The 26892-nt window shown below is 48.6% G+C and overlaps 1 protein-coding gene and 1 pseudogene across 2 annotated transcripts; one reads left to right on the top strand and one right to left on the bottom strand.

Annotated features, from left to right (window-relative positions):
• Positions 1 to 8092: 8092 nt before the first annotated feature.
• On the top strand, positions 8093 to 21010 carry BTNL2 (butyrophilin like 2; the record flags this gene model as incomplete). Its single annotated transcript, XM_081140598.1, has 8 exons — positions 8093 to 8171; positions 10694 to 11041; positions 12704 to 12985; positions 14013 to 14033; positions 17898 to 18245; positions 19345 to 19626; positions 20233 to 20328; positions 20838 to 21010. The coding sequence occupies 8 exons, from the start codon at positions 8093 to 8095 to the stop codon at positions 21008 to 21010; spliced, it is 1629 nt and encodes a 542-aa protein (XP_080996724.1).
• Positions 21011 to 23808: 2798 nt separating this feature from the next.
• On the bottom strand, positions 23809 to 26571 carry LOC308558681 (butyrophilin subfamily 1 member A1-like; annotated as a pseudogene). The gene is made up of 3 exons: positions 25853 to 26571; positions 24212 to 24407; positions 23809 to 23901 (listed from the first exon to the last, which is right to left on the bottom strand). The product of its transcript is annotated as a butyrophilin subfamily 1 member A1-like (transcript).
• Positions 26572 to 26892: the final 321 nt, after the last annotated feature.

Raw genomic sequence — 26892 nt, 5'->3', positions numbered from 1 at the left:
TGGTGTTTCACCCGCGGACTCGCTCCCACAGGCCAGAACCTGCGACGGACGCAGCTTCACAGAATTTTATCATTTTCAAAAAATCACAGGTGATAGTCATTTTTGCACTTTTGCACCTTTTTCATAAAAGTACATGTTTAAAAATTAAACATTTCAGAGGAGGTGGTTCATCAGTCACGTTTTGGGCTCTACGGCAGCGATGAGCCTGCGGCGGAGCCAGCTCTTCAGCGTAGACGGTAACCTCGTCGGACCCGGGCGTTGCCAGCCCCGGCCCCTGAGGGAGAAAGGCCTGCCTTTTTCGGTTCCCGGGCCTCTTTCACTGCGTCCTGGGCATAGTGCGCAGCGAGCGGAGATTCCGTTGGGTAGGGGCCCCGGGGGTCCAGCGTTACCGTCGCCCTGTTCCGCTGGCAGGAGCTCCCCAGACCACCCCCTCCTCACTGTCCTTTAGGCGACGCCTCCGTCCACAGGCCACTTTCTCACGGACGCTCTTTCTTCCTTGGGCCTCGGCCAGCGGGCAGGGCTGAGCTCCCCCGAGGGCAGGAACGTGGGCACAGCCCACGCCACGCGGACCTCAGGTGGGCCGCCGAGCTCCACGCCCTTGGCACCCCTGCTGAGGCCAAGGTAAGACTGGCAGAGGCGCCTGGGGCAAGAGGCTGGCACACCTGGGAGCCCTCGGAGCTGCTTCCGAGGAGATGATTCTCAGGAGTAAACTGCATCTCCATGGAGATATCACAGGGGGCCCTGTGACACTGACGCGGAATAACTTGCTTCTATCCCTTCAGGACCTGAGCTAACTTCAGGCTATTTACACCCTGGAACACCCACCCCGTGGGGCAGCCGTCCCAGAGGTCAGGGTTGCTGACTTGCGCCCGTCCTCCTGCACACACAGCCCCCTCTAGGACCTCCTTCCCCTTACTGACACTTCAATGTGAGGGAATCACTCCTTTCTCTCAAAACCAACTATCTTTTATTTTGTGTCAGAAGCATACACTTGCAAGAGGAACAAATCTAGGAAACACTGTTTTAAACAACATTTCAAGGCCTCAGGATTCTTCTAAACAGCAGCAACAGAGAGAGTCAGGCTTTCTTGTCTGCAGTTGTCCAAGAGCATAAAGGAACAGAGGGCCCAGAATCCCTCTCCAGGGGGCCAGACCGATGCAGGAAGGCCATCATCTGCCTTGGAGCAGCAGCCCTCTTCTCATCTCCCGGGGGCTCCAGACCCCTTACCCAGCATTTGGGGGTGCATCTCAGGGCTCCATCAGTGTGCCTCCCTTCCAGTCAGAAAACAAATCGAGAGGACTGTAGGGTGATGCACTGCTGGGACACCCGCGTGTGTGAGGGGGGGTTCCCGCCTCTCCCCCCAGGGAACTCTACTTGGGTAGCACCCATTGCTTGGGGACTCCGTGAAATAAATAATTATCTTTCTGTCAAATAATTATCAACTGTCAAAAAGGGCTTCCACCAAGTCCCCACGAACTGAGCCGATGGCCATCACCCGAATTTCTAGTAAGAATGCTGACGTACTCTTACATCAATGTTCTCTCCCTATTTCATTTATTCGCTCTGTTGTTTCAGCCTACGCTCTTTCCATGACCTTCCACGCCCCAAACCAAAAGCTTATAACTGAGTTGGGGTTTGACGTCATGATTTTATTCTCCCACTATCCTTTTAAGAATATTTTAATGTGAGTTGTGCACATATTATCACCGTTTTATTTTTTATTGAACTTATTGGGGTCACAGCGGGTAATAAAACTATACAGGTTTCAGGTGTACAATTCTGTAATACACCATCTGTTTATTGTATTGTGTTTTTACCACCTAAGTCAAGCCTTCCATCACCATTTACCTCCCCTATACCCTTCCCTCTGGCAATCACCACACGGTTGTCTGTGTCCATGAGTCTTTCTTTAGTTGTCTTTTTGCTTAATCCCTTCACGCCTGCTCACCCGGCCCCCAACCCCTCCCCTCTGACAGCTGTCAGTCTGTTCTCTGTATCCCTGAGTCTGCCTCCACTTTGTTAGTATATTTTGTTCCCTGGATTCCACAGATGAGCAAGATCATGTGACATCTGTCTTTCTCTGCCTGGCTTATTTCGCTTAGCTTAATACTCTCGGGGCCCTCCATGCTGTCCCAGAGGGTAAGATTTCCTTCTTTTTTACAGCTGAGTAGTATCTCTAAGGAAATTGAAGCCCCAGAAATGGACCGATTATCCAAAGTAAATCTTGTCGAAATTTATGGCAAAAGTAGAATTAAAGTCCCAGACATCCTAAGCTCAGGGCTCCGTTGGTCACTTGTTGGTGGAGGGAGTCATAAATGTGGGTCACATAAATGTGGGTCACCTAAGACGACAGCATTTGGAGGAGGAAACATCTGTGAGCGAATCCCGTTTTGAAGAAAGTCCTTTCAGGCGCGACAGTGACCGTCTCTGCCGCCCTCTGGTGGCCATGCGGGTGCAGAGTCTCCTGGTGCCAATGAGGCGCCAAACAAAACGCAGAGACTCCCCAAGGCCTTGAACACTGGATGCCCTCAGGGCCACACGGAATATGTGCAGCGGGTAGAACACTTTCACAGATTTTGGTGTGACCAAATTTTGCATTGTCCTATAACAAATCCTAATTTTTATGTCAAGCACTACACTTACAGCAGAGGAGTTAATCTAGCAATTTCCAGATAAACTCAGTGACTTTCACAACAGTCAGGGCTTTAAAACCAGCTCTCTCCCAGGGTGACTTCTAAGTCCTGAGGTGGCAGGTGGTGCGGGGTTGGTGCAGAAGGCTCTCCTCATATTTCTGGCATTGGCCCCTACTTCGTGTCCCTGGTGGTCACTGTCCTTGGTGATGCTGTTATAGAAAAGCAACAGGCTAGGAAGGTTTTAGGGCAGGAGGAAAAGGGAAATTGAGGCAGGAAAATTAAACACAGCCAGGAAGCTTTGTAAGCTGTTTGTAGTAGGACCTTATCTTGAGAACAAAGGGTTAAAACTTCTTTTCACGAAAGACTGTAGGAGGGGGAGAAGGGAAGGGGAAGAGGAGGAGTTTTAATTTAAATTAATTAGAGACCATTTAGTGCCAATCCTTCTGAAGCTGTTAAAACAGCAGGGAGGAGGGGGAGAGAAGAGGGCTGTCTGTCTTGTCCTCTGTTTAAACAGTGAAGTCAGTGGCCTTGCGTTTGTCCAGATAAAGTTGCCAGGTACTTCTTATAAATTGTGGAAAAACCATAACAAAGAGTTAACCTGTACCAGGATATCTAACAGAGGAATTTTTAAGAAACGTATAGACAAGAGGGGTATATAAGCAAAGCTCCCCCCCTCCCCTAACTGGCTCTTCAGGTTAGCTGAGAGCCCATCTGTGCTTCATAAGCTAAATGGATAGCTTTGCTTGCCTTGCTTCCTTAATAAATGTGTATGCCTTAATTTTTTTTATTCACTTGCTTTGTTGTTTTAATAAATTCACTTTATCACAATGCAATCAAGGTCTCTCACATAAAATCATTTATATGAGAAGACAAGGATTGAGGTTGGGGACAGCAGGGAGTGTGTGTGACCCACATTTATGACTCCCTAAGCTAGTAAATGGAAACAGGAGCCCTGAGCTTAGGATGTCTGGGATTTTAATTCTCCCACTGACTCGGGGGGCTGCCTGATAACACCTCTCTGGTGCCTGTGGGAGGTGCCTGTCGCAATGCCTGTCATATCTGAAACATAGCCCCCCCTGCTGGATCATTCTGTGCCAGCATTTTAGGCAGCAAACTTCCGTTCTAGTACCTGAGCCCGCCGGGGCCTCCTCTTCTTGCCGGGGTGACTTACCCTTTGCTGCTGCCGGTCAGTGCGTTGTGGGGAGGAAAGCCTGGGCACCGACGCCATTCCTGGAACAGAGGTGAAGGGGGTGCTGTCCCCTCTTCTCCAATGGAGAGAGAGAGGGTAGAGAATCACCAATGTTTAATTTTTCTTTCCTCTTCAAACCCTTCACCCTCCACAGTGGGAAAGATATTTATCTACACTGAAAAGTGGAGGGAAAATTCTTATGTTAAGAATAGCAACTTCTAAAAAAGAACAAAGTCTTACCCTTTGTGACAACAGGGATTGGCCCAGAGGGTATTATGCTAAGTGAAAAAGGTCAGACAGAGAAAGACAAACACCATGTGATTTCACTTACATGTGGAATTTAGAACAAAATAAAGGCAGCAAACAAAATAGAAACAGACTCAGATACAGAGAACAGACTGATGGTCTGCAGAAGGGCGGGGGTTGGGGGACTGGGTGAAACAAGTGAGGGGACTGAGAAGTACACACTGGTGGTTACAAAATAGTCACCAGAGGGAAAATAGTCAATAATATTGTAATAACTGTGTATGGGGCCAGGTGGGTAATAGAAATATCAGGGGGATCCGTTTGTAAATTCTATAAATGTCTAACCACAATGCTGTGTACCTGAAACTAATATAGAATAATATTGCTTGTCAACTGTAATTGAAAAAACAAAAAAGAGTAGCAGCCTCAAGTTAGGTGCCCAAATATGGGCTGATCCCAGCAGGGGAGGGGGAGGAACTTCAGGGAAGAAATCAGCTTAAACCTATCACATCATCGTATCACATCTGCTTATATTTTGCATCAAAATGAACACCTAAAATTAAATTTAAAATTATTCTGGGAGCTCTTGAAGTCCCAAGAATACATCTGCAGACCCCAGGGCTACTGCGTCTGATTCAACAAAAACTGACTTAAGGGGAATTTAAGGGAAAATCCAACCTAAACATCCCACACATATAAAGTGTGCTTACAAGCTCTGTTGTTATAATTTTGTGCCCAGACACTATGTTGAGAAGCCCGTTAAATTTCTTTGGTTGATATCTGAGGGGAATTAACCTCTCTTTCCAGCAGGGGAGATAAGGTCCCAGGTGAAAAGCACTGAGCAGCACTCAGGGACTGGCCTGGGCTGGGGTGCTGGGCAAGGCATTTCCTGTCTCTCTCTGGCCCCTGCTTTCTCATCACTAAAATGAGGGATGAGCTGATTGATAATCAGTCTTGCTTCCAACTCTAAGCCCCCTGAATACCGTCTTCTGGGCCCTTGGCCCTCGGTGGGGGCCCTTGAGGTCTAACAGGTAGAGGGCAGGGTGAGGGCAGACCACTGGCAGGAGGTGCTGTGTGAGGACCTGACCAGAGACGGTGCAGACCGTGAGTCACAAGGGCCCAAACGGCTGCCTGCAGAAGGGTGAGCTGTGCTAATGCCACCATTTAGTCTGCAGGTCGAAAGAACTCATAACTAAACCCAGTCAAAGTCCACAGGTGGAGTTTCACTTTTCAGAGGATTGCAGCTGCGGAAGGAGCCCGCCATTCTGACTGGGGCCTGATTTCAGAGCAGGCCTTGGGGACTTGGCTCTCCCTTCGGGGTGGTCGAGGCAGCATTCATCCTGCCTCACCCAAAGCCCTGAGCGGCCACCCCTGCCCCCTGACTATCCCGCAGCCCTCGAGCCACCCTTTGGACACCTGCTGTGTGGGTGAAGGGCGCCCCTGAGCCTGGTCTCCGCCTGGAGGAGGGAGGCAGACAGGTGAGTGGTTTGCAGGGTCCCAGCCAGGACACCAGGGCGAGGCGGGGAAGGTGATGAAGATGACAAAGGGGGGGTGTGGACAGTGGACCTCGGCTGGGAAACTGCCCCCTGTCGGAAGCTCCACTTGGGTTCTACACTCCTGCCCCACTTCACATTTTACAAGGGGCTGGTGTGAGTCTCACAATATTGCTGTAAAGCAGGCTGGGTGAGGGGGGCTCCTTGGCCGTTTTCACACACGAGGTGTGTCTGTACCTCTGAGCCTCTGTTGCCGTGCCTGGTGATACTGGTGGAAAAAGGTGAGGAAGAATTGTCTGCGTCAGAGAGGAAGGAACGGAGGGGAAGGCACAGAGACGCCTAAGAAAGCACAGCGAGATTCTCAGCTCGCAGAAGGAAACATCACCTGTGTCCCAGGACTCTTACTTTGCTTTCTCACTGTAAAAATGTGGTGTTTTAGCATGTGATAAGCTGTATCTATTTTTTAAGTTAAGTAGATATATAAACTTCAGACTCTGTGAACTGACTTAATTAAATCTCACTAGTTAATTACTACGGTTACTTGGAATTTGGAGAATTTAAGTTTTAAGGTTTTCTTTTAACAACAAAAAAACCTCTGACGCCACATGATGTGGGCTCATGACCTTGGGGCTCAGAATTGTTGTTCACCTAGTGCCTAAACACAGAGTAACTTATCCCTGCACCTTAACACTCATCCTTCAGCCAGAGAGTGAGCAAAACGGGCTTTTCAAAATTTGGTGACATACACGTTAGATCACACCTCTGGCAGTGCCAAAGTTTACCATTTTCAACACCAACGGCAGTTTCGGAAGATTCTTGGCCTACATTCACATGGTAAAATAGAGATGTCAAGAAGCTTACCATTAAAATGTTATAATTTAAATTACAATTTAAATCCAGTTATTTACTTAACAAAAAGTGTGCCAAGGATTTCCCGCACACCGTCGGCAGGTGGTCGGCGGTGGTGATTCTCCTCAGCAGCACCGACAGTTTTGGCTGTAGTGGGGGCTTCCTGTGCTTTGTGGGGTGGTTAGCAGTATCCCAGCTGCCACCTAGTAGATGTTCCCTCCCCCACTGAGACAACCAAAAATGTCTGCAGACATTGCAAGTGTCCTCTCAGGTCAAAACTGCCCCCTCCCCACTGAACGCTGGTCCAAGGCAGTTTCTCCCCTTTACACCATGCGGCTCTCACTCTGAGCACCCGTGGAGGCTAAGACGCATTTCACAAAAGCTCCGTTGGTTTGGACAATTTTCTGCCAGACTGCAGTGATAGGTCCCCCTGCTGTTTTAACACAAAAGACCTCAAGGAGCGCAGAGCTATAAGCTGGTCTGTAGCAACTGTGGGTCCTTCTTGCTCACAGGACCAGCGAAGGTGCTTGGCAGGGCTTCGCGGTGGGAAAGCGTTTCTGCTCATCTGAGGGGCATCCAGGAGGCATGTGCAATTCCTTTTGTCTCGGGAGAAGGGACTGAGACGTGTCAGAGTGCTCAGTCTCATTTTCATATAGATAATGTAGAGCTGTTTCAGATCTAGGCATTGTGACGGGGCTTACCTCAGCTTCCCTAGAGATATTTTGATGAAAGTGTGCATCATTTTAAGGCCAAATGGAGTTGGAGTAAAAATAACCCCCTAAACCATGTGATTCATAGTCTCTGGCTCAGGTGACGGTTGATTTCCCTGCCCTGTAACACCTTGCTGCCTTAGTGTCTGGGGAAAGAGGAGCCACTGGCTCATGCTCCTGAGCAGGTTCTTCCACTTGAGGCGATGCAAGTTTTTTTCCATAAGATACTTGACACAGCAGAAAGAGTAGGTCTTAGGCTTCTTTCATGCTGAAGTTTTCCGTTTTCAGAACGAAAGCTGTGCGCTTTCTTGCCCCGGTCGCTTTCAGCCGTCTCGCCGTGAAGCAGAGGCTCTGGGACGCTGGTCAGTGGGAGTGGGGGGTCGGCCAACCTCAGCCCGTGGGGCTACCCTCTGTCCATTCCTGTGTGTCTTGGCCATCTCCTTGTGTAGCACCACTTCCACGACTCTCTCCTTCCCTCTCCGAGGTGCCCCCCGCCCTGGCTCTCAGGGGCACCAATGAGGGCTTCTGGCTGCAGGTGGGCCTCAGAGCCTTGAGTCTACACCGAGGAGTCCCCAGTGATGAAGGAATTTGCAGGAGGGACTGGGAGGGGGTGAGAAAACACATATGACTCCTGCTCTATAATTTCTGCATGCGTAGGATAGATGGAACAGGGATTTTTTTTAACAAATGTGAATATTATTGTCCCTTTAGCCCAGGAAAGCTTTTCATTCCAGTCAGAAATCTTCCCTCAGGCCCAAGCATCGCTTAGAGGACAGCACACTGGGCAAAGGTTGGAACTGGTCAGACGCTGAGGGTGGAGCCAGGTCCTTTTCACTGTCGCTCGTGGAGGTTGAAGGGGCTCCGGGTTATGTCTGCAGAGCCACTGGGACCCTCGGAGCGAGCTGCCGAATGCATCAGCACTGCAGCCTCACTTAGCTACGCGGTGTTTTCTCCTGTCTTGTTCCAGGGAAGATGGTGGATTTCCCGGGGTACAGCCTGTCCGGGGCGGCTGCCTCCTTCCTCTTCGTACTGCTCAGCATGAAGCAGGCAGGTAGGACGCCCCCTCTGTGTGCCTGACCTTCCCAGAGACCCCCTCCGGGGCAGAAGTCTGAGTTCAAAAGGGCTAGGACACTCTTACGAGTGGGGCCCAGGGGCCAAACACCTGTGTTCCACAAAGGGCCCCTCCACTTCCCGCTGTGTTACCTTCAGACAGTTGCTTGAGTACCTTCTGCCTTAGTTCCCTCAGCTTTATGATGAGAAAAACAACATACCTACATCCCACAGACCAGCACGGGCCTGCACGGGCCTGCACGGGCCTGCACGGGCCTGCAGGGGCCAGCACGGGCCAGCACGGGCCTGCACGGGCCTGCACGGGCCTGCACGGGCCAGCACGGGCCTGCACGGGCCTGCACGGGCCTGCAGGGGCCAGCACGGGCCAGCACGGGCCTGCAGGGGCCAGCACGGGCCAGCACGGGCCAGCACGGGCCTGCAGGGGCCAGCACGGGCCAGCACGGGCCAGCACGGGCCTGCACGGGCCAGCACGGGCCTGCAGGGGCCAGCACGGGCCAGCACGGGCCAGCACGGGCCTGCAGGGGCCAGCACGGGCCAGCACGGGCCAGCACGGGCCTGCACGGGCCTGCACGGGCCAGCACGGGCCTGCAGGGGCCAGCACGGGCCAGCACGGGCCAGCACGGGCCTGCAGGGGCCAGCACGGGCCAGCACGGGCCTGCACGGGCCTGCACGGGCCAGCACGGGCCAGCACGGGCCAGCACGGGCCTGCACGGGCCAGCACGGGCCAGCACGGGCCAGCACGGGCCTGCACGGGCCAGCACGGGCCTGCACGGGCCAGCACGGGCCAGCACGGGCCAGCACGGGCCTGCACGGGCCTGCACGGGCCAGCACGGGCCTGCACGGGCCTGCACGGGCCTGCACGGGCCTGCACGGGCCTGCATGGGCATTAAGAGAAGTGAGGCTGCGCTCAGGAAACACCCCAGTCAGTGCCTGGAACACGTTAAAGCACTCCGCATCCTTCTGCTTCTGTGCAAGGCAGCACTTAGGGCTAGAAAAATGCATTGTACCATAAATTAAGTAACATAAAAACACTTGGAAATAAAGAACTAGAAGGAGAGACTTCCTGTAAATGGACTTGGAAATCTTGGGGGCTGAATTTTGTTGATCACAATGTTGTACTTTGAAAAAGGATTATGAGAATTCAGTGTCAGCGGGTAATGTCCGAGCCCCAGCGTGGCAAAGCAGGCAAAGCAGTGGCCAGGGCACCAGAAGGCATGGGCTGCAGACAGGGTGCTGCCAGGAACTTGGGGGGGTGAGGCTGCCCTGTGCTCTGGGCAGTGCGGCTCTCACCTGTGAAAGCAGCCGACCAGCTGGGATCGCCAGTTCTGGCTGCTCACTGACTCCATCAGCAAAGAGGCAAGCCGGCTCCACTTACCTTCCGTGGCGACCTTCCGAGTAGCATCTGTGTGACACTGAACCACTAAGCAAGGCGAGGCTCCTCCTAAGGAGGATCTGCCCAAAGTCCTTACCACACTTTAGGCTGAGAAAGACATGATACACAGCATATGAAATTATTAAGCATAATAACAGAGTTATTAAACATCTCAACTTGCAGGCAACCACAAAGAGGTCAACCATGACTGGTCTGATCGGAGGGCTCAGACTCTCGACAAATCACTGCCCTTAACGCACCACAAAATCTCCTCATAAAAACTGCCTCGGGCACTAGCCCCAGGAGCTGGAGTCCCGCCTGCTCCAGACCAGAAAAGAGAGAGAGAAAACAAGCAAACAAACAAAAACCCCAAACCCCTCAGTTTTTTACCTGGGACAAGAGCAACCCTGAAAAGTTGAAAAATCCATTGAGTAAGTTTAGTTCCTAACTTTTTAAGAAAATTGATTGCAATGTCAGTCACTAACAATACAAAGTGAAATCACTAACTGTAAAATAAATCACTATAAAATATAAAATAAATCAGTAATAAAGCTCTCTATTTTTTTAAAAAAATATATCTTTATTGACTTCAGAGAGGGGAAAGGAGATGGAGAGAGAGAGAGAAACATCAATGATGAGAGTCATTGATTGACTGCAGCCCCCAAGCCGGGCGTGTGCCCTGACCGGGAATCGAACCCTGATCGCCTGGATCCGAGGTCGACGCTCAACCTCTGAGCCACGCCCGGCCGAGCAATAAAGCTCTCTATTAAAAATGGATTTACACATTAACTTCTTTGAGAATAAAAACAACCCAGAGATGATGGTTTCAGTACTTTAAAGATGAAGAAATTGCGATTCCAAATCTCAGCTCTCACTGAACATAATGGATTTGCCCCCGAATCGCACGGTCGGTGACAGCTTCGGCGCTGGCACTCACATTTTCTGACTTGCTTTCAGTCCCGGAGTCCTCCCTGCAGCAGCTAAGCGTGCGCGTGGCCCGCTGGGCTCCGAGCGCTGAGGCGGAGCCGCCGTCCCGCGCCTGCGGGGCCGGCCGGGCGCGCAGAGCCCGCGGGTGAGTCCCGGCGGGCGGGCGGGCGGGCGCCGCCGACCCCGTGTCCGCTGTTTTGCAGATGACTTCAGGGCGGTTGGCCCGGCTCACCCGGTCCTGGCCAGGGTCGGGGAGGAGGCCCTGCTCACCTGCCGGCTCCTGCCCGAGAGGCCCGCGGAGCGCCTGGAGGTGAGGTGGTACCGCGCGGGGCCCAGCGCGCCCGTGCTGCTCGCCCACTGGGACGGAGCCGCGGCCGCGCCGCGGGCGCCGGAGCCCCCGGGCCGCGTGCAGCGGGTGACGGGCGGCCTGGCCCGGGGCGCGGCGGCCCTGCGGCTGCGCGACGTCCGGCCGGCGGACGACGGGCGGTACTGGTGCCGCTTCCAGGAGGGGAGCCGCCGTGCGGAGGCCAGCCTGCTGCTCAGAGTGGCGCGTGAGTGTCGGGAGGGGGCCCGGGCCCTGCGCTTCCTGCGGCCCCGCCCTGCGCCCCGGCCCGCTGGGGGCAGCGCCCACGTGAGCGGCGTGCCCAGGCTTGACCCGGTGGCTCTGACTGCCCGGCGGTTGCTCTGACTCCCTGGCACGCGGCCCTTGGGAGTTCTGCTGCGACGGGCCTCTGTGCCACGCGCCGCCCTGCAGAGGCGAGCCCGCCGCGCGGGAGGCCAGCTGGCCGCTCGGCCGCGCCCCGTGGGACCGGCTGGCCTCGCCCGCATCCCGCGTGCGGGGCCGCGGTGCGAACACTCCTCCAGCGAGGAAGCCAGTGGCGGGAGGAGCGCGGGGAGCGGGTGCCTTCGGGGGCCGCGGGCTGGGTTCGGGGAGGTGGGGACCCACCCTGAAGGCGGGTTCTGCCCCACGCTCGTGCATCGGCGAAGCCGGGGCGAGTCGGGGTGAGGGCTCCCCGAAGAAAGGGCCCGTCTTTCGGGAAAACAAACCGCTGAAACCGCCAGGTGGCCCGCGGTGAGAACAACTCCCCGCGCTAGAGCCACGCCGGGCAAATGCCCTCGCTTCACCAGGGAAACAGTTCTTGGGAGATGAGGCCGAGCCTGGCTGGCCCTGCGGCCTTTTTACTTCCCGCGAGGCTGTCTCCCAGCACCTTTCTAAAGACCCACTCGTAACTACGAGGACCATTGCTATTACGTTCGAGGCGAGTCAAGATGGTGAAAGAACCCTCGTGTCTCCGAGACGTGGAAGGGGGCGCGCACTGAGGTGTTCCACTGCCAGGGGCACTTGAAAGCAAGCCACACACTTCCCAGGCTCTAGCTGAAGGACTGGGTCTCGGTCACCCAGCAAGCCACAGACAGAATTACCGTTTAGGAAACATGTAGTCCCCTTTGTCTGGGTTTGAGAGTTGTGCTGAATAGAGAAAGAATTTCAACATTACGTAAAACTAGGATTCCACAAAAACATTTTCCCACTGAGTGGAATATTTAGATACAGGGACTCCTCGTGGAGCCTCCCCTTTTACACACCCAGGTACCTCATAGCACCCCAAGACCACAACCACCAACAAAGCAGATGGGAAGAACAGGCCCCATGGAGGTGATTTCAGACTTTACATTAAACAGTCTGTTTAAATTGGAGTCAGGATATCATCCAAAATGTCAAAGTGAAAACACTGTAAAGGACATAAAATTATATTCTTATTTCCAAATGTCCTTGATAGTGAAATGCCTTAGTATGTGCTCCTTGCCCCCCCCCCCCCCCAATCTCAGAGACACATCCGTTTTGAATCACCTTGAGCACAATAATATCAAGATGAAAAGGCAGAGTTTGCCGCTAGGGTGAGTTCATGAATAAATTATAAAACATCTTTGCTTACTAGAGACACAAACCAGATGTCCTATGCCCTTTTCTCTTATTCTCCTGTCTGGATCCAAAGAAAAATATTGCTTATGTGCTAAAATGTAAAGATCCAGACGGGGGAACAAGCACAGCGCACGACATCTCCAATTGGAATGGAAAGAAGACGGGAACCGTTTTTGCTCCCCAGGCCCATGAATTTCTACTCTCTCCCTAGACCAGTGCCGCTGGGATCTCAGTCTCTATGATTTGTGCCTCCACAGGCCCTGAACCTCAGGGCTATGTCTTCCCTCCACAGGTCTGGGGTCTGCCCCTCACATCCACATGAAGGGGTCCGTGGAAGGAGAGATCCAGCTTGTGTGCACCGCGGACCACTGGTTCCCAGAGCCCCAGGTTTACTGGAAAGATGCCGGGGGAGAGAAGCTGCTGACTCTGTCTGAGTACCACATCCAGGACGAAGGTGGCCTGTTCCATGTGGAAGCCAGGCTCGTGGTCAGGGATGCCTCGGCAGGGACTGTGTCCTGCCTCATCCACAGCCCTCTCCTCGCCAAGGAGATGGAATCAGTCTTCTCCATCCCAGGTCAGTGCTCAGCTCCTAGAACCAAGGAGCTCAGATCAGCAGGCGAGGTTCCAGGGACTGTTCCATAGCACCTAACATGTTTTTAATCAAGAAAATTATCTAACATTTAATAGTTTGTGTTGAAAGCTATAAAACATTTATGACTGAAAATATACCGCTATAGTTTGATTGAATTGCTATCGCTAATGATGTTGCAGTTCTTTCCAAGTTCAAGATTTTCTTTACTCACAAGTATGCATGACATTGTAAAGGAAATAAAACTATATTCTTTCAACAGAAATGTTTTCTTATGTGGTATTGGGACAGCTGCTTTCAGGAACCTGTCATAGGAAGAGAGTCAAAAATGGAGACAACTATGTATACAATAGCACCCTAATTGTAGCCTCCTTGACAAATAGCAATGGAAACAACAGCCCAAGCACCCCAATACAACAGTGGAGTGTTAGGTGTCTTACGCTACTATACATTATAGCAACGATGAAAAATAGTATTTTCAAAATATTTTAATGGTTGAAAAAATTCCTCATGATGGACTATTTAATGGTAAAGATTACACCTGTCTGTCACCTATCTATAACTAGGCATTTCCAATTGTGTAAAGATTTTTTTTTTGGATGCCATGCATACTTAGATATAAGGACATAAGTACACAGTTATTCTTATTGTTATCCATGGGTATAGAAAAAATTGAAGTAAATGCTACGTGTCAATATTAAAATAACACACACGTGTTTGATGTCTGAATTTGGAGTTGTAGGTGATAATGGTCCCTGTCCGTGCATTTGTAAAAAGAACGTATTATGAGGTAGAACAGAGAGCATTTTTGTTGTGCAGAGAAAAGGAAAAACAGTGCAGTCATCAGGTGCAAAAGAACCAATAGTTTTCTGTTTTTCTACGTTTAATTTCTTTTTTATGAATCCAGATTTCCAATGAAATGTAGGACTTGCTTTTATTTTTGTGAAATATTTTATCTCTGTTTCCTTAGAACAAATTCCTTACTTAATGTGTCATTCTCATTTTTCCCCAGAGAAACTCCAGTCTGAGTTGGGTAAGTAGCCGGCGCCCATGGGTGTGGATGAGGCCCTGTGTTCCCTGAGGGACACGGGGCCCCTGGGCCCAGCTGCTCAGCCCCCGAGACACCGTGATATCCCCACGAGAACCGAGAACCGAGGCCTGACTTTCCCAAATCCCATCTGCAGTTAGTACCAGTGGGGACCCGCAGAGCACAGGCCTCCACGGCCCCCTTTAGCACATTTGCACAGGGCTACCTGTCACTCTCAGGGTTTAGGGAGCCCAGGTGAGCCTTGGATAGACACCTGTAAGGGGCACAAACAAATCTGCCTGTTGGGTGGGAGGAAAGGGAGCTGCCCTCGGAGCACGTAGAGGATGGCACAGGACCGCTGGTGGGCCCCGTAGTCCCTCTGAAAGTATTTCTAGTGTGAGTGAGGGCAGTGTCATCATGGTAACCGGATGTCCCCAGCCCCCCCCCCCCCCCCCCCCCCGCCTGGTGCTCCTGACCTCATCCCCTCCACAGGTTGCTGACCCAGCAGCAGTCTGGGACCCCAGGCTGCCTGCGCTGATGACTCTCCATTTTTGTTTGTTTTGTGTTTTTCTTTTTTACTTAATAGTTGGACTGCAGGTATTTTACTGTACCTAAGAGAAGTGGTTTAAAAATAACCAGTTGATAGTTGAACCTCCTTTGGTTTCTCCTCTCTGTGGCCTCTTCTCCCAGCCAGACCACCAGCCTGCGCCCTGCGCAGATGCATGTGAACTTGTGTCCCTCCTCTCCCATCACACCCTGCTCTCCCCGTCACCTGTTACGGGAGTGTGTGCGCACCTGTGTGCACAGTAGGTGAGCTTCAGAACACTTCTGTGCCCGTGTAGGATTTTGTGAAGAAAATCAGGGTGGCAAACACTCTCCAATACTTCCCAGAGTTTAATGTGACACTTTGGACCCCACTGGGCCATAAAGAGGGAAGGGCCTCAGGAAGTTCAAAGGTAAGCCCACAATCTGAGGAGGGCTGCGCACCTGTGAGCCTTACTTTCCAAGCTGGATCCCTTCCTGTGTGGGCAACATCCGCTCACGATCTGATAGAAACCTTAACCGGCAGAGCTTGTTAGCTACAGGTCAGGAAGCCACACCAGTGTGTGGGGCAGGTTGGCACTTGGCTGTCCTTTAGGAAGATTTTAGGTGAAGAGTCACTGCTCTGAATTATCTGAACCAATCCACGTGTTCACTGGGGTCCCAGCACGCAGAATACAGTCCAATGCCGTGACCTGGGACACACTAAGTTTGCTGACCTGGGACACACTAAGTAGATGGGCAGACGGGCTTCCCAGGGCTCCGAGTCTGTGTGGGGAGGAGGGCTGTGCCCTCAGGGGCTCAGGGTGGGCTGCCCACGGAGGAGGCGGGAGCTTCCTAGCCGCCTCCTTGTTGTCCTCGGGAACTGGGTCTCAGAGGCAAAGGGCAGCTGGCAAACCGGCCCCTCTCTGGAAGCCCTGAGACTGAAACCCCAGTCCCACTCTGGCTGATAATGTTGTTGGTTTATAAAAATAATGGCTAGTAAAATATTAATTATATGCTGAGCACTATGCTAAGTGCTTTACAGGAAGTTTTTTCCTTATGATAATTATAAAGGTTAATGGATTTGTCCTCATTTTGCAGTTGGGAGATAACCTTATAGACATATGTGGTTTGCCAAAACCCACCAAGAAATTGTGATGTTTGCTTTCTAATCTGTCTGATTTACGAGTGCAAGCTCTTAATCATTTAGGTGCAATTTAAGGAAATCGTTGGTTCCTAGTTTCCTCATCTTTAGAATGAACATGTTGAATTTAATCTCTAAGGTGTCAGGGTCTAAGAGTGTTGATGTGATATGATATAACATAATACGCTATAATACAATTTAGCATATTGGGGAATGAGACAGCCCACTTAACTGAATCTGCTGATTCAATGAGGATTATATGTCATGACGATGACATTATCAGGTTTCAAGGAATGAGTGTGTAAGTCCGTGTGCTTCACTCCCCGAAAGGATTTAAATTTTCAGTGGATATTCTGAAGGCATTTCAGGAGCATACATCCAATGCTCAAAACTAAAACAAAACAATAAATGTGAACACAAATTATGTGTGAGGTTGTGTACAAACCCATGTGGAAAAGATTATGTAGAGCTTCCCTCAAAGAGCTTACTCTAGTAGAAAATCCTTTATAAAAGGAGGCTGCAGGACTTTCCCGGGGACACATGGATTCTGGAGAAACAGGAGTTTCACTTATCTATAGCACACCTGGTTAATTAAATCTCCAAACACATATTTTGCTTTCTTTAGTTTCCATTAAAATTAGTTTTAGCTCTTAGTTAACCTGTGCCTGGCAGGGTAATCCAGTTTGATCTACACCACGGGCCATGAACAGGGGAAAACCCTCATATGGTAACAGAGAAGGAGAAACAATATGTTTTGCTGAGTAATTTACTGTAAGACACACAGGGGGAGAAATAGCAGCAAACTAACCCCTACATCACCTTTTCGTTAAAAAACTTAAAAAGCATGGTTGGTATGCAGCCTTATACTGGTTATATTAGTTTCAGGTGTACAATACAGTGATTCAACATTTTTATACCTTACAATGTGATCACCCCACTAATTCTAATAATTATTTGTTCACTTTTTTGACTCTTCTTACATTTGTTTTTAGATTTTAACAGATACATGTTATTTTAGGTAAAACTGAAGGACAAAACATAGAAAATGCTGGAAGTAACTGGGAGTCTAATTTTAGCTGGGATAGAAGGGGATAATCTGAAAATTGGAATTGTGTCGACAGTGAGATTAGTCTTAAGAGAAATACCAGCAGGTTTTGAATAATTACATGATGAGAATATTTTTGCCTTTGGTTATTGACTCCCATCCAGATTTCTGATATAAGTGATCATAACATATGTGAAAGCGTTCCAACCAACTGATAGAAAAGGATGGTTCTTAGTTTAGAATAGAAGAGAAATGGCGTGGCCGCCACTACGGGGAACCGGAGGTGTAGTGGCTTGGGTCCAGGACCGCCGTTGGAGAGAATGGAGAGAAAACCTCCATCCTCCCAAATGGGAAGATCAGACTCCGGTTGTGGCTTCATCTTCATTTTACATTCTGTATTTTGCCAACTGCCCCCAATTCTTGATCTTATTTTTCTCAAAATCATCTGTGGACACTGAACTGGGTATGTGTTTAGAGCTCCACGTACGTGGACATTGGGGAACTGAAAGTTGATGGCAGGATATGACTTATAAGGTATCATGAAATCGGAGCAGGGGAAGGTTTCTTTGTACTTCATTACCAAAACCCACTGGAAACTCATTTTCACCCCTCCCCCTCGTCAAGGCAGAGGGTGGGATTTGCTCCTGTGCCCTCAGGTCTGTGTCCGCATGCCTCTGCTCACACTGCATGGTCATCCAAGAGCTTTATACAGATAATTTTGTTTAATCCCTGAGCAACCTCATGATTTTGATACAGATATGTTTACAGTTTGTTTTACAGAAACTGAGGCGTACACTAATTAAGTGTTGGTAAGGTCATGTAGATGTGAAGTGGTAAAATATTAATTGTATTCTAGGGGTTTTAATTGGGAAATTATTTTATTGTGCTGTAACCTAAATGCAATTATAGTTAGGGGCAGGTGAGGGGCTTTGTTAGTGATTTTTTTCAGACTGACACACATGATGAGGTGGTTTGGCCTTGAGCAGGGATGCCCTCTATCCTGATTACACTAAGCTTCCCCCTCTCCAAAGGATAACCTTGAGATCTGAGCTCCGCTGGGATGCTGGTGGATTCTAAACTCCACCTGAGATGCTCTTGCTGATGACAGTTTTTGCTCCATTTTGAGTCTTTTGTTGTGTTTTGTCTATTTTTTTAATAGCTTCCTTAAAAGTGATTGGGCCTTCCCAGCCCCTTCTCGTCAGAGTGGGAGAAGACATACAGTTAACCTGCTCCCTGTCCCCCAAGGCTAATGCACGGAGCATGGAGGTGAGGTGGGTCCGATCCCACCGTTATCCTGCTGTTTATGTGTATATGGCTGGAGAACACCTGTCTGCAGAGCAGATGGCAGAATATAGGGGGAGGACAGTGTTGGTGACTGATGCCATCGGCGAGGGGAGACTGACCCTGCAGATACACGATGCCAGAACCTCAGACGATGGGCAGTACCGGTGCCTTTTTGAAAAAGATGGTGTCTACCAGGAGAACAGCTTGGATCTGAAGGTAGTAGGTAAGGATTCTAGATGGATGTTTTGGTTCCTACTACTTCCGTGTGGTAGTGCTAGAGAATTTACCTGGCATCTGACATTTTCTTAACGTCCATTCACTCATCAAATTTATATTGAGCCCGCCGATGTGCAGTAACTGCTGCAGGTCCTTAATGCCCACAAGCTCAAATGGGCCATATTTAATTCTGTGGCTACAGAATTGCTACCCTTCCCAGGATCTCTATAAAGTGATCATCCATTTAGTGAAATTTGAGAATTTTTCTCCATAACTTTACACAGGACTCACTGTTTCACAGAGTGTTATCAAAATTCTGCAAAATGTGTTGTTCCTGGGAGGTATAATGATTTGAAGATTAAACTAGACCCACATATAAACAAAAATAATAGACGTTGACAGCGTCGGCAGGGTGAAGGAGGAAAGACAGCATTGCTCCCTGCCCCATAATTGCCGCAGTCTATATTTGTGAATGAAAATGGATTTTCCAAAACTAGCAAATGCCATTGAAGACGTAGGCCAACATCTTGGATACTGTACTTGGTTCTCCCATTGATTTTGTGCCTAAATTAATAAACACATTTACGGAATATCCACAGGAGCACATGTGGATAAGTTGAATGGACTCTATCATTTTATGCCATAGGACATACATATAGGGTGTCCCCCCAAAATGTATACACACTTTAACAGCAGATAGCACAATTTTAAAAATAAAATGTATTTTAATAAGCACTGCCTTTATAATCATTCAGAGTGTGTGTGTACGTTCTTGGGGGACACCCTGTATTTATAAGATTTTGATCTTGGAGACTGTTCTCTCACTCACTCACTCACTTCCTCGCCTGCTCAAATCATTTTGTTCTCAGGTACAGAAGAAAAAAGATTGGATTTGAAATTTATTGTATACTTTAATCTGTCCCAGGATAATTTTAAAAATACAAAAAATGAAGTAATAAAAATAAGCGAATAAAACAAAACACTGCTCCAGCTAGTCTCAGCCCTAAGTGGAGTATAACTCCCCCGTAAGCTTTGCTCTCTGCCTTCCCTGCCCATGTGGCCACCTGCAGAGACTGAGGTTTCCTGTCTTGATCTCTGTGCTGCAGGTCTGGGTTCCTCCCCGCGGATCACCCTGGAGGGACTGAGCGGGGGAGAGATGCGGCTGACGTGCTCTTCAGAGGGGTGGTTCCCACAGCCCCGGGTGCAGTGGACGGACACGGAAGGAAAGACAGTGCCATCCCTTTCCGAGGTGCTGACTCAGGACAGCCACGAGCTGTTCCAGGTGGAGGCATTTCTACTGGTCACAAACAGCTCTGCTCTGAACGTCACCTGCTCCATCAGCAACCCCCTTCTTGGCGAGGAGAAAAGGGCAACTTTCTCTCTCTCAGGTTGGTGGTGCCATGTCATCCTCGGCTTTGGGAAGTAAATATGAAGACCAACCCAGGCGTTTTGTTTTTCTCATGGTGGGTTTTGTTCTGGATTAGAAACTAATTTTCCTAAACACCACCTTTATGGCTGGGGGCTGGGTAATTTTACCCTTTGCCACCCTCGTTTTTCCAATGATTGTGGTAATATAACCGGAAAAGGGAAGGGTAAGAAATGTGTGTGTGTGTGAGTGTGTGAATGTATGTGAGCGGGTATATGTGTGTGAGTGTGTATGTGCATATATGTGAGTGGGTGCATGTGACTGGGTATGCGTGTGTGACTGTGACTGTGTGACTGTGTATGTGTGTGTGCATGTATGGGAGTGGGTGCGTGTGTGCATGTATGGGAGTGGGTGCGTGTGTGTGTGTGTCTGTGAAGAGCAAACAGTAAAGCAGCGTAAACTTCGAGTCTCTCCTCAGCTTCTGCAGAGCAGGGAGGAGCAGCCCAACTTCCTCCCCAAGGCCCGTTCTCAGCCTCCTCTCCAGTTCAGGAGTCGTTCAGATACAGTGGATTATCTTGAAATTTTCCTAGTTTTATGATTTACTGGGATTCTCGGGGTTTCATTTTAGACTCCAGGATGACTTTTTCATGGAAGATGCTGCTTATTCTGGGCTTGATCCTTTTGGTGGCTGTAGGCCTGGTCAAGTGGAAGAGCTGTAGCAAAGGTAAGGCAGGTAAAGAGAGACCCTGGAGCACACCGGGCAGTGGGAACCCCTTTCAGGAGGTGCCTATGGCAGTCATTCCAGAGCAGTCAGTAACCCATGAGCACGAGAGTCCACGACTTACATTCAGTAATGGGATCCGTGCTGAGTGAGGTCAGCGTTTACAGTGATGTTAGGAGCAAAAGAATTAAAAGACGACCATTTGATCCCCTAGTGCGCATCCCCAAGTGCTCTAGTTAAGGGAGGGGAAGGAAAGAGGTGGCAGGCTGTGAGCCGAGACAGGCGAGATTTGCAGGCAGGCGTTTCGAGAGAACTTGAACTCCACGGTGACTTGCTCACTGGTGATGAAAGACTTCTCATGTACTGATGTGCCCTGGGAAGTTCTTCCACTTTCAACTTCTTATGTCACTGTAATATTTGTTTGCCTGTTTGGATGTTAATTTCATGAAATTAATATTTTTAAATACTTCACAATATTGCTTATTATCAGAACGGAATTTCTTTCCCTACAGTGAATGTGGCACTGGATCCAAATACAGCCGGCCCAGAACTGACCCTTTCTGAGAGAATGAGACGCGGGGCCCATGGACAGTCCTGCAACCAGATGTCCCACAGAGATTTGACAGGCTGCTCCACACTCTGGGCCAGGAGGGGCTGGCGTCAGGGAGGTGGTGCTGGGAGGTGAAGGCTGGGGACAGGACGGGGTGGGTCCTGGCTATTGCCAAGGACAGTGTTTTGTCACCTGAGAATGAGTGTGGGCAGTGGGTGGCTATGGACACGAGTACTGGGAATTACGTCTTCTCCAAGCCTCCTCTCCATGAAGATGCCCCAGGATGCGTCAGAATCCCCCTCGACTATGCCTGTGGATGGCTCTTCTTTTGTAACATGATCAAGTGCCCTATCTTCATCTTCTCCCAGCTTCTTCTCTGAAACTCTACACTTCCTAGTCTTTGGCCCCTAATGTAGGCTCTCCCGACACGGTCTCCTTGGATTCTGGAAACCAAAGTTCGATTCCAAGCCCCAGGTTGTTCCTCCTTTTACCTTCAGGTGGGACTCACAAGACACCAGGCACCAGATCAAGAGTGCTTTAACCTCACTCTGGCTTCAGATCCGACCCGGTGACTGAGCCCTTGAGACTAACCTGTCCCAGATTCTCTGATATCTGCCTAATGGTCACAGTCTGATACCTGATGACCAAAGACCCTTAGGAAATCCAATGGAAAATGCAATTTAGAGAAGGACATGCAAGAAATGATCAAGTATTTTCTTGGTTTCTTTAAAAAGGTGAAAATTAATTATCGGAGTAGGGATGAGAAAATGGTAACTACTGTTTAGAAATAGTAAGAGAAAATACAGCTGACTATACAGAGAAAAACCTATCACTAAGATATAATCTAGAAAGTCATACGAAGTGTGAGGTCCCAGACTTTTTCAGAAAGTTAATAGCAAATGTGGAATTTTTAGAAATTCTAGTCCAGGAGAAAATTTAATTATGAAAATGTTGACTTTACTTTTAGAGAAAAATAACACACACAATTTAAAATGAATAATTACAAAATAAATAAACATAAGCAATAAATAACACACAGCAAAAATATTTCAGAGTCATAATAAATTAAAGAAGGGAAGTTGCATGTGGGAGAAGAAATAATGTAAGAAAAGGACTTGGAAAGTCTTAAACTCTCCTGAGGTGAGAGGGAGGAATACCTGCAAGGGACACTCTGCTTCCCAAGCTGTCAGTCATCAGAGTCTCCCCTGTTCTTTAAAGGTCATTCACCTACAGCACTCTGGAGCTTCTTTCTGGTCATAATATTCTTTTCTGTTCAAACTCATAAATTTATGTTTGCAACTATGTATTACCCTCCCACAATTATGTACACATTTATTTTGTTTTTAAATTTTTTCAATTGTGGTAAAATATACATAACGTTTATTATTTTGACCATCTAAAGTGTACAATTTAGTGACGTTTATACTTTCACAATACTGTGCAACCATCATCATGCCCTAGTTCCAGAATGTTTCCATTGCTCCAAAAAGAAACTCGGCCCCCATCCAGCGGTCACTACACACCTTTCCCTCTCCCCAGCCCCTGGCAACGGCTAGTCCACCTTCTGTCCCAATGAATTTGCCTAGTCTCAATATTTTATATAAATGGAATCATGAAATATATGGATATTTTTGTGTCTGGCTTTTTTTACTCAGTATAATGTTTTCAAAGCTCATCCATGTTGTAGCATGTACCAGTACTTCATTCTCTTTTTAAGAGCTCTCGTAGGTTTACATCACAATTGAGTGAAAAATCCAGAGTATTTCCATATTCCTCCTCTCTCCCAGCATAGTTTCCTCTCTTATTAACGCCTTGCATTGGTGTGGTATATTTGTTACAATGGATGAATCAATACTGATACATTATTTGCCACTAGAGTCCACAGTTTACATTGCGGCTCCCTTTTTGTGTTGAATATTCTATGGGTCTTTACAGATTATTTACACATTTTTGATACATTAATATGCCCTTATATAGCCTTTATGTTTTTGAATATAAATTTAGTAATAAATTTAGTAGTAGACAAATTTACTAGTAAATAGGTTACCTTTGTCTTAAAATGTTTTTGACATTATTCTATTTTGATTTAATGTAACTGAAAGTGTTTTATTTAATATCTGGGGGTTAACTGTCTTCATTTTTCTTGTTTTTTTTTGTTTTTTTTTTGTTTGTTTGCTTTTGTTTTCTTTTAGCCTTTCTTCCTAATCAAACTAAGTCTTTGCTTGTTAGTTGTGTGAACTTGTGCAGGTCCTATGTGTGTGTGTATGTATGTGTGTGTGTGTGTGTGTGTATATATATATATATATTCCCTAAGACAGTCCCATGAAAATGTTTTTTATCAGTCAAAATTTTTACTATGCATTAAGAAACATATTTTTTTCTTTAGCTTCCCAAATTGGGGATTAATTTCCTATCTCACTGCAGCTCCAATTAGAAAACCCACAGAAAAGGAGGATGACTAGTGGCCTGAGTAAGACGCCCCCATCGCTGAAAGAGTCACTGAGGCTGACAGTGAATAATTGGAGGGGCCCACCAAGGACCCGGTTCTCCTGGTGCTTAGACAGTTGGTTGTAGTCATGTAAAGCTCGGCAACTCTCAGAATAGATGTATGGATTGGATGAATCTTACTTTCAAGGAGAGGACTGGAAGAAACAGAAACACTAATTTTTTTTCCAGTCCTCACCAGAGGATATCTTTTCCATTGCTTTTCAGAGAAAGTGGAATGGGGGGGGAGGAAGGGGAGAGAGAGAGAAACACGGATGTGAGAGAGACACATCGATTGGCTGCCTCCTGCATGGGCCTGACCAGGGCCAGGGATCGAGCCTGCAAACCAGGTACGTGCCCCTGGCAGAATTAAACCCAGGACCCTTCAGCTGCCAGCTGATGCTCTAACCACTGAGCAAAACTGACTCAGGCCAAAGATACTAAATTCGTTAACCTCCCTGCAGGACTTTTTCCTCATTTGTCAGTAGACTATCAGTTCCATTACGGTAGAAATATTTTTCTTTTTTATGTATCCTCACAACCTAGAAAAACAGCATAAATTAATTGATCAATAAACATTTGGGAGATGCTTATTCAAACATTTATTGAATCCTTATTTGTAGAATGCACTGTGCTAGGCCTAGAGATAAAATGCTTAATAAGATATAATTTCTGCCCTAAATTTTTTTAGTTTATTGAAGCTTCTTTTGTCAATGTCCTATCATACCTTCAAAAGCTCTATTCAAAATGGGGTTGCCAGAGTAGTTTAGCAAGAAAGAACTAGTGGAATCATATTGTGGATTCAAGGTCATTACTTTGCCCAAAACCACAGGCTACTTGGAGGCCCCTCACTGGGTGCTGATTTGCCCACACTAGAGATGGGGGTGCTGTGGCCGACGTCGCCCCGGATGTTTCCACAGCTGGTTCCGAAGGGCAGCAGTCCTCACGTTTTCCTTCGCGGTCCACCTCCAGCCCGTGCTCCCGGGCTCCAAGCTTAGGACAAAACCCGATCAGAATGAGTAGAGAAATGACAGCTGGAGGAATCCTGCTGTAGGACAAAATGAGCATTAATTCCGGCGGGAGAGACACCAAAAACTCATTTGAGAACCTCATGCTGAATGTCCTGAGCTTAGAACAAAATAAAAACACCCCAGACTGAACCCATTGCCCCCCCTGCTCTGTATCATAATTCCAGCTCCTTTTTCCTGCTTTCTTGTTACCCGCGTGCAGGGTTCTCACGCCCAGACGCCCCTCCTCATCCACCGTGTCCACTCGATTATACCAACTTACTATTTTCCGCTGTTCACGTACCTCTCTCCGGCCTCACTATTTCCTACTTGGTGTGTGAGCCCCTCACCCCCCTTTACTGTCAGTGACGTGGATATTCTGGGCTCTGGGTTTATTTTTCCTAGTTTCAAATACTGGCTTTGCCAAGTAGTGCCAGGGAAGTTTTGCTAAGGAAATGCATCTTCCAAGAGAGATTATTATTATTATTTTTTAAATATATCTTTATTGATTTCAGAGAGAGGAAAGGAGAGGGCGAGAGAGAGAGACAGAAACATCGATGATGAGAGAATCACTGGGGACCGAGCCCGCAGCCGGGGCATGTGCCCTGACCGGGAATCCAACCTCGATCTCCTGGGTCCCAGGAGCCAGGCCCGGCCGGGCTCCAAGGGAGATTCTTAAAGGGGCTTGTGGTTTAAAGAACTGCAGATAGTGCAGAAAAGGCCAAGTGGATCTCTCTGACCACCTGGAGGAGAGGCTCAGTTAACAGCAGCTCGTGTTTTTTATCCTTGAAGACCCGAGCTTGGTGACAGCAGAGTTTTAGTTGCACTTAGGCAAAGGAGACGCCCAGCGGTGGAAGAACATGGTCAGAAAGGAAAGCAGGCAGGTTGTCAAGGACGCGTCTCCAGGAAGGCTGCAGATGTTTCTTCGCTCCTGTTTGACTAGTTTTTTGTTTGTTTGTTTTTCTCCTTCACATACTCACAGAGGACAGAATTCTGGATTTGCTGACCAGTGAGAACTTGTTTTAAAAAATAAAAGGTTCTTGCCTCGAAGAAGGCTTGGTCTCTCGCGTGGATGGTTTGTATCAGTCCCCTCACCTCATGGACCCCAGGTTTGCAGGTCGATGGGCAGGGAGGCAAGGGCAAGCTGAGCTATTAACTTTGAAAAGACTTGAAAAGACTTCTGTGTATTTCCAACAGCGGTAACATGTACTGAGAATTCACTCAGCTGTTGGCCCTTCCCTTCAAACATTTGATAACCCAAACTGCAAGAGTAGAAAATTTCTCTTTAAATGTAGTTTTAAAATATTTATTTCCACACACGCTGAAAACCAGGAGAGACACCATGCATTTGTTTGGAGTTTTCTTGTGACAAATGGTTGCTGCTCGTAAAGAGACCACATTTCCCCAAAGGCAGCATTCGAGAAAGTCCCCCAAACATTCCTCTTTCTGCCTCTCCCGCTTTGAAAGGGGCTGAAATGATACCCACCGAAAATGAGCTCTCCACACAGCGACAGCTTTCTCGCCTTTAAGAGCTTTGAGAGGCGGCAGCTCAGAGGTACCTACGGGTCTCACACTTCCCTTCCTAGAGGGTAACAGGGAGTTAGCTTCCTGGGGGCACCCCCTCAAGTGAGCTACAGAGGTCTTTGGAGAAGAATCAGGACAGTACTCAGGGTGATCCGAAGCTAAGCAGATGGCCACATATGTGCCAGGACTCTGAAGGCTAAAATAAGGACAGAGGACCCCACAGAAGGTGATTCTAGTGAAGGAATAGATGTGAGAGCCGTCAGCCACGTTGTGAAAGGACGTGTCCCCAGCCTCCCAGGCCAGGGAAACTTGCACCCTGTGGGGGCACTGCCTCAGCGACAGAGACTCCGGCTGGGAGTGGGAGCCCTGATTTCCCCTTCCTCATATGCCACCCCCCAGAAATTCTTCTCTGGACTTCCTACAAACCACCCCTCCCTCTTCACTGTATCTGAGCAGACACCGTGCCCATCTGGATCCAGGTCCCACATTTACTTCGGCCTCTCAGCGGTGTCTCCCTCCGGTAAAACAATTCTGGCCCAGAACCCTGAAGATGTCCTCTTGCCCTTGGTGTGTGGGGCATCATTGTTCTGAGAAACGTTTTCTGTTGAAGAAACATGTTTTCTACTCTCAGATAAGATAGGGTTTGGGATGAGCTGTGGCTGGATCCAGAGTAACAGCAGGTATGGAAAAAAAAAAAGGTCATTCCACAACAGAGACCCGTTGACCTTTGCAATAATACAGAACAGGGAAAGGAGGCTGGAGGAAAAGAGAGGGAGGTAAACGGAAGTTCGGGGAAACAATTTATGTTCTATCCCGTGTCTACTTATAGGAGACACATGATGTGCAGATCATAGCAGGTCAGGGTTCACAGGACCTTGGGTGACCATCAGTTTCCCACAGGAGACCGTTTAGCCAAGAGGGTCATCTGAGAGCCCCCAGGATCGGGTATTTCAGGATGGGCTCCCTCCAATTTCCTGCAAATGCTGGCTGCTTCACTGCCTG

This window comes from Miniopterus schreibersii, assembly GCF_964146895.1.
Source record: "Miniopterus schreibersii genome assembly, chromosome: 6".
Taxonomy (NCBI): domain Eukaryota; kingdom Metazoa; phylum Chordata; class Mammalia; order Chiroptera; family Miniopteridae; genus Miniopterus; species Miniopterus schreibersii.
The sequence above is the reverse complement of the archived record's forward strand: the minus strand, read 5'-3'. Positions and strand labels throughout refer to the sequence as shown.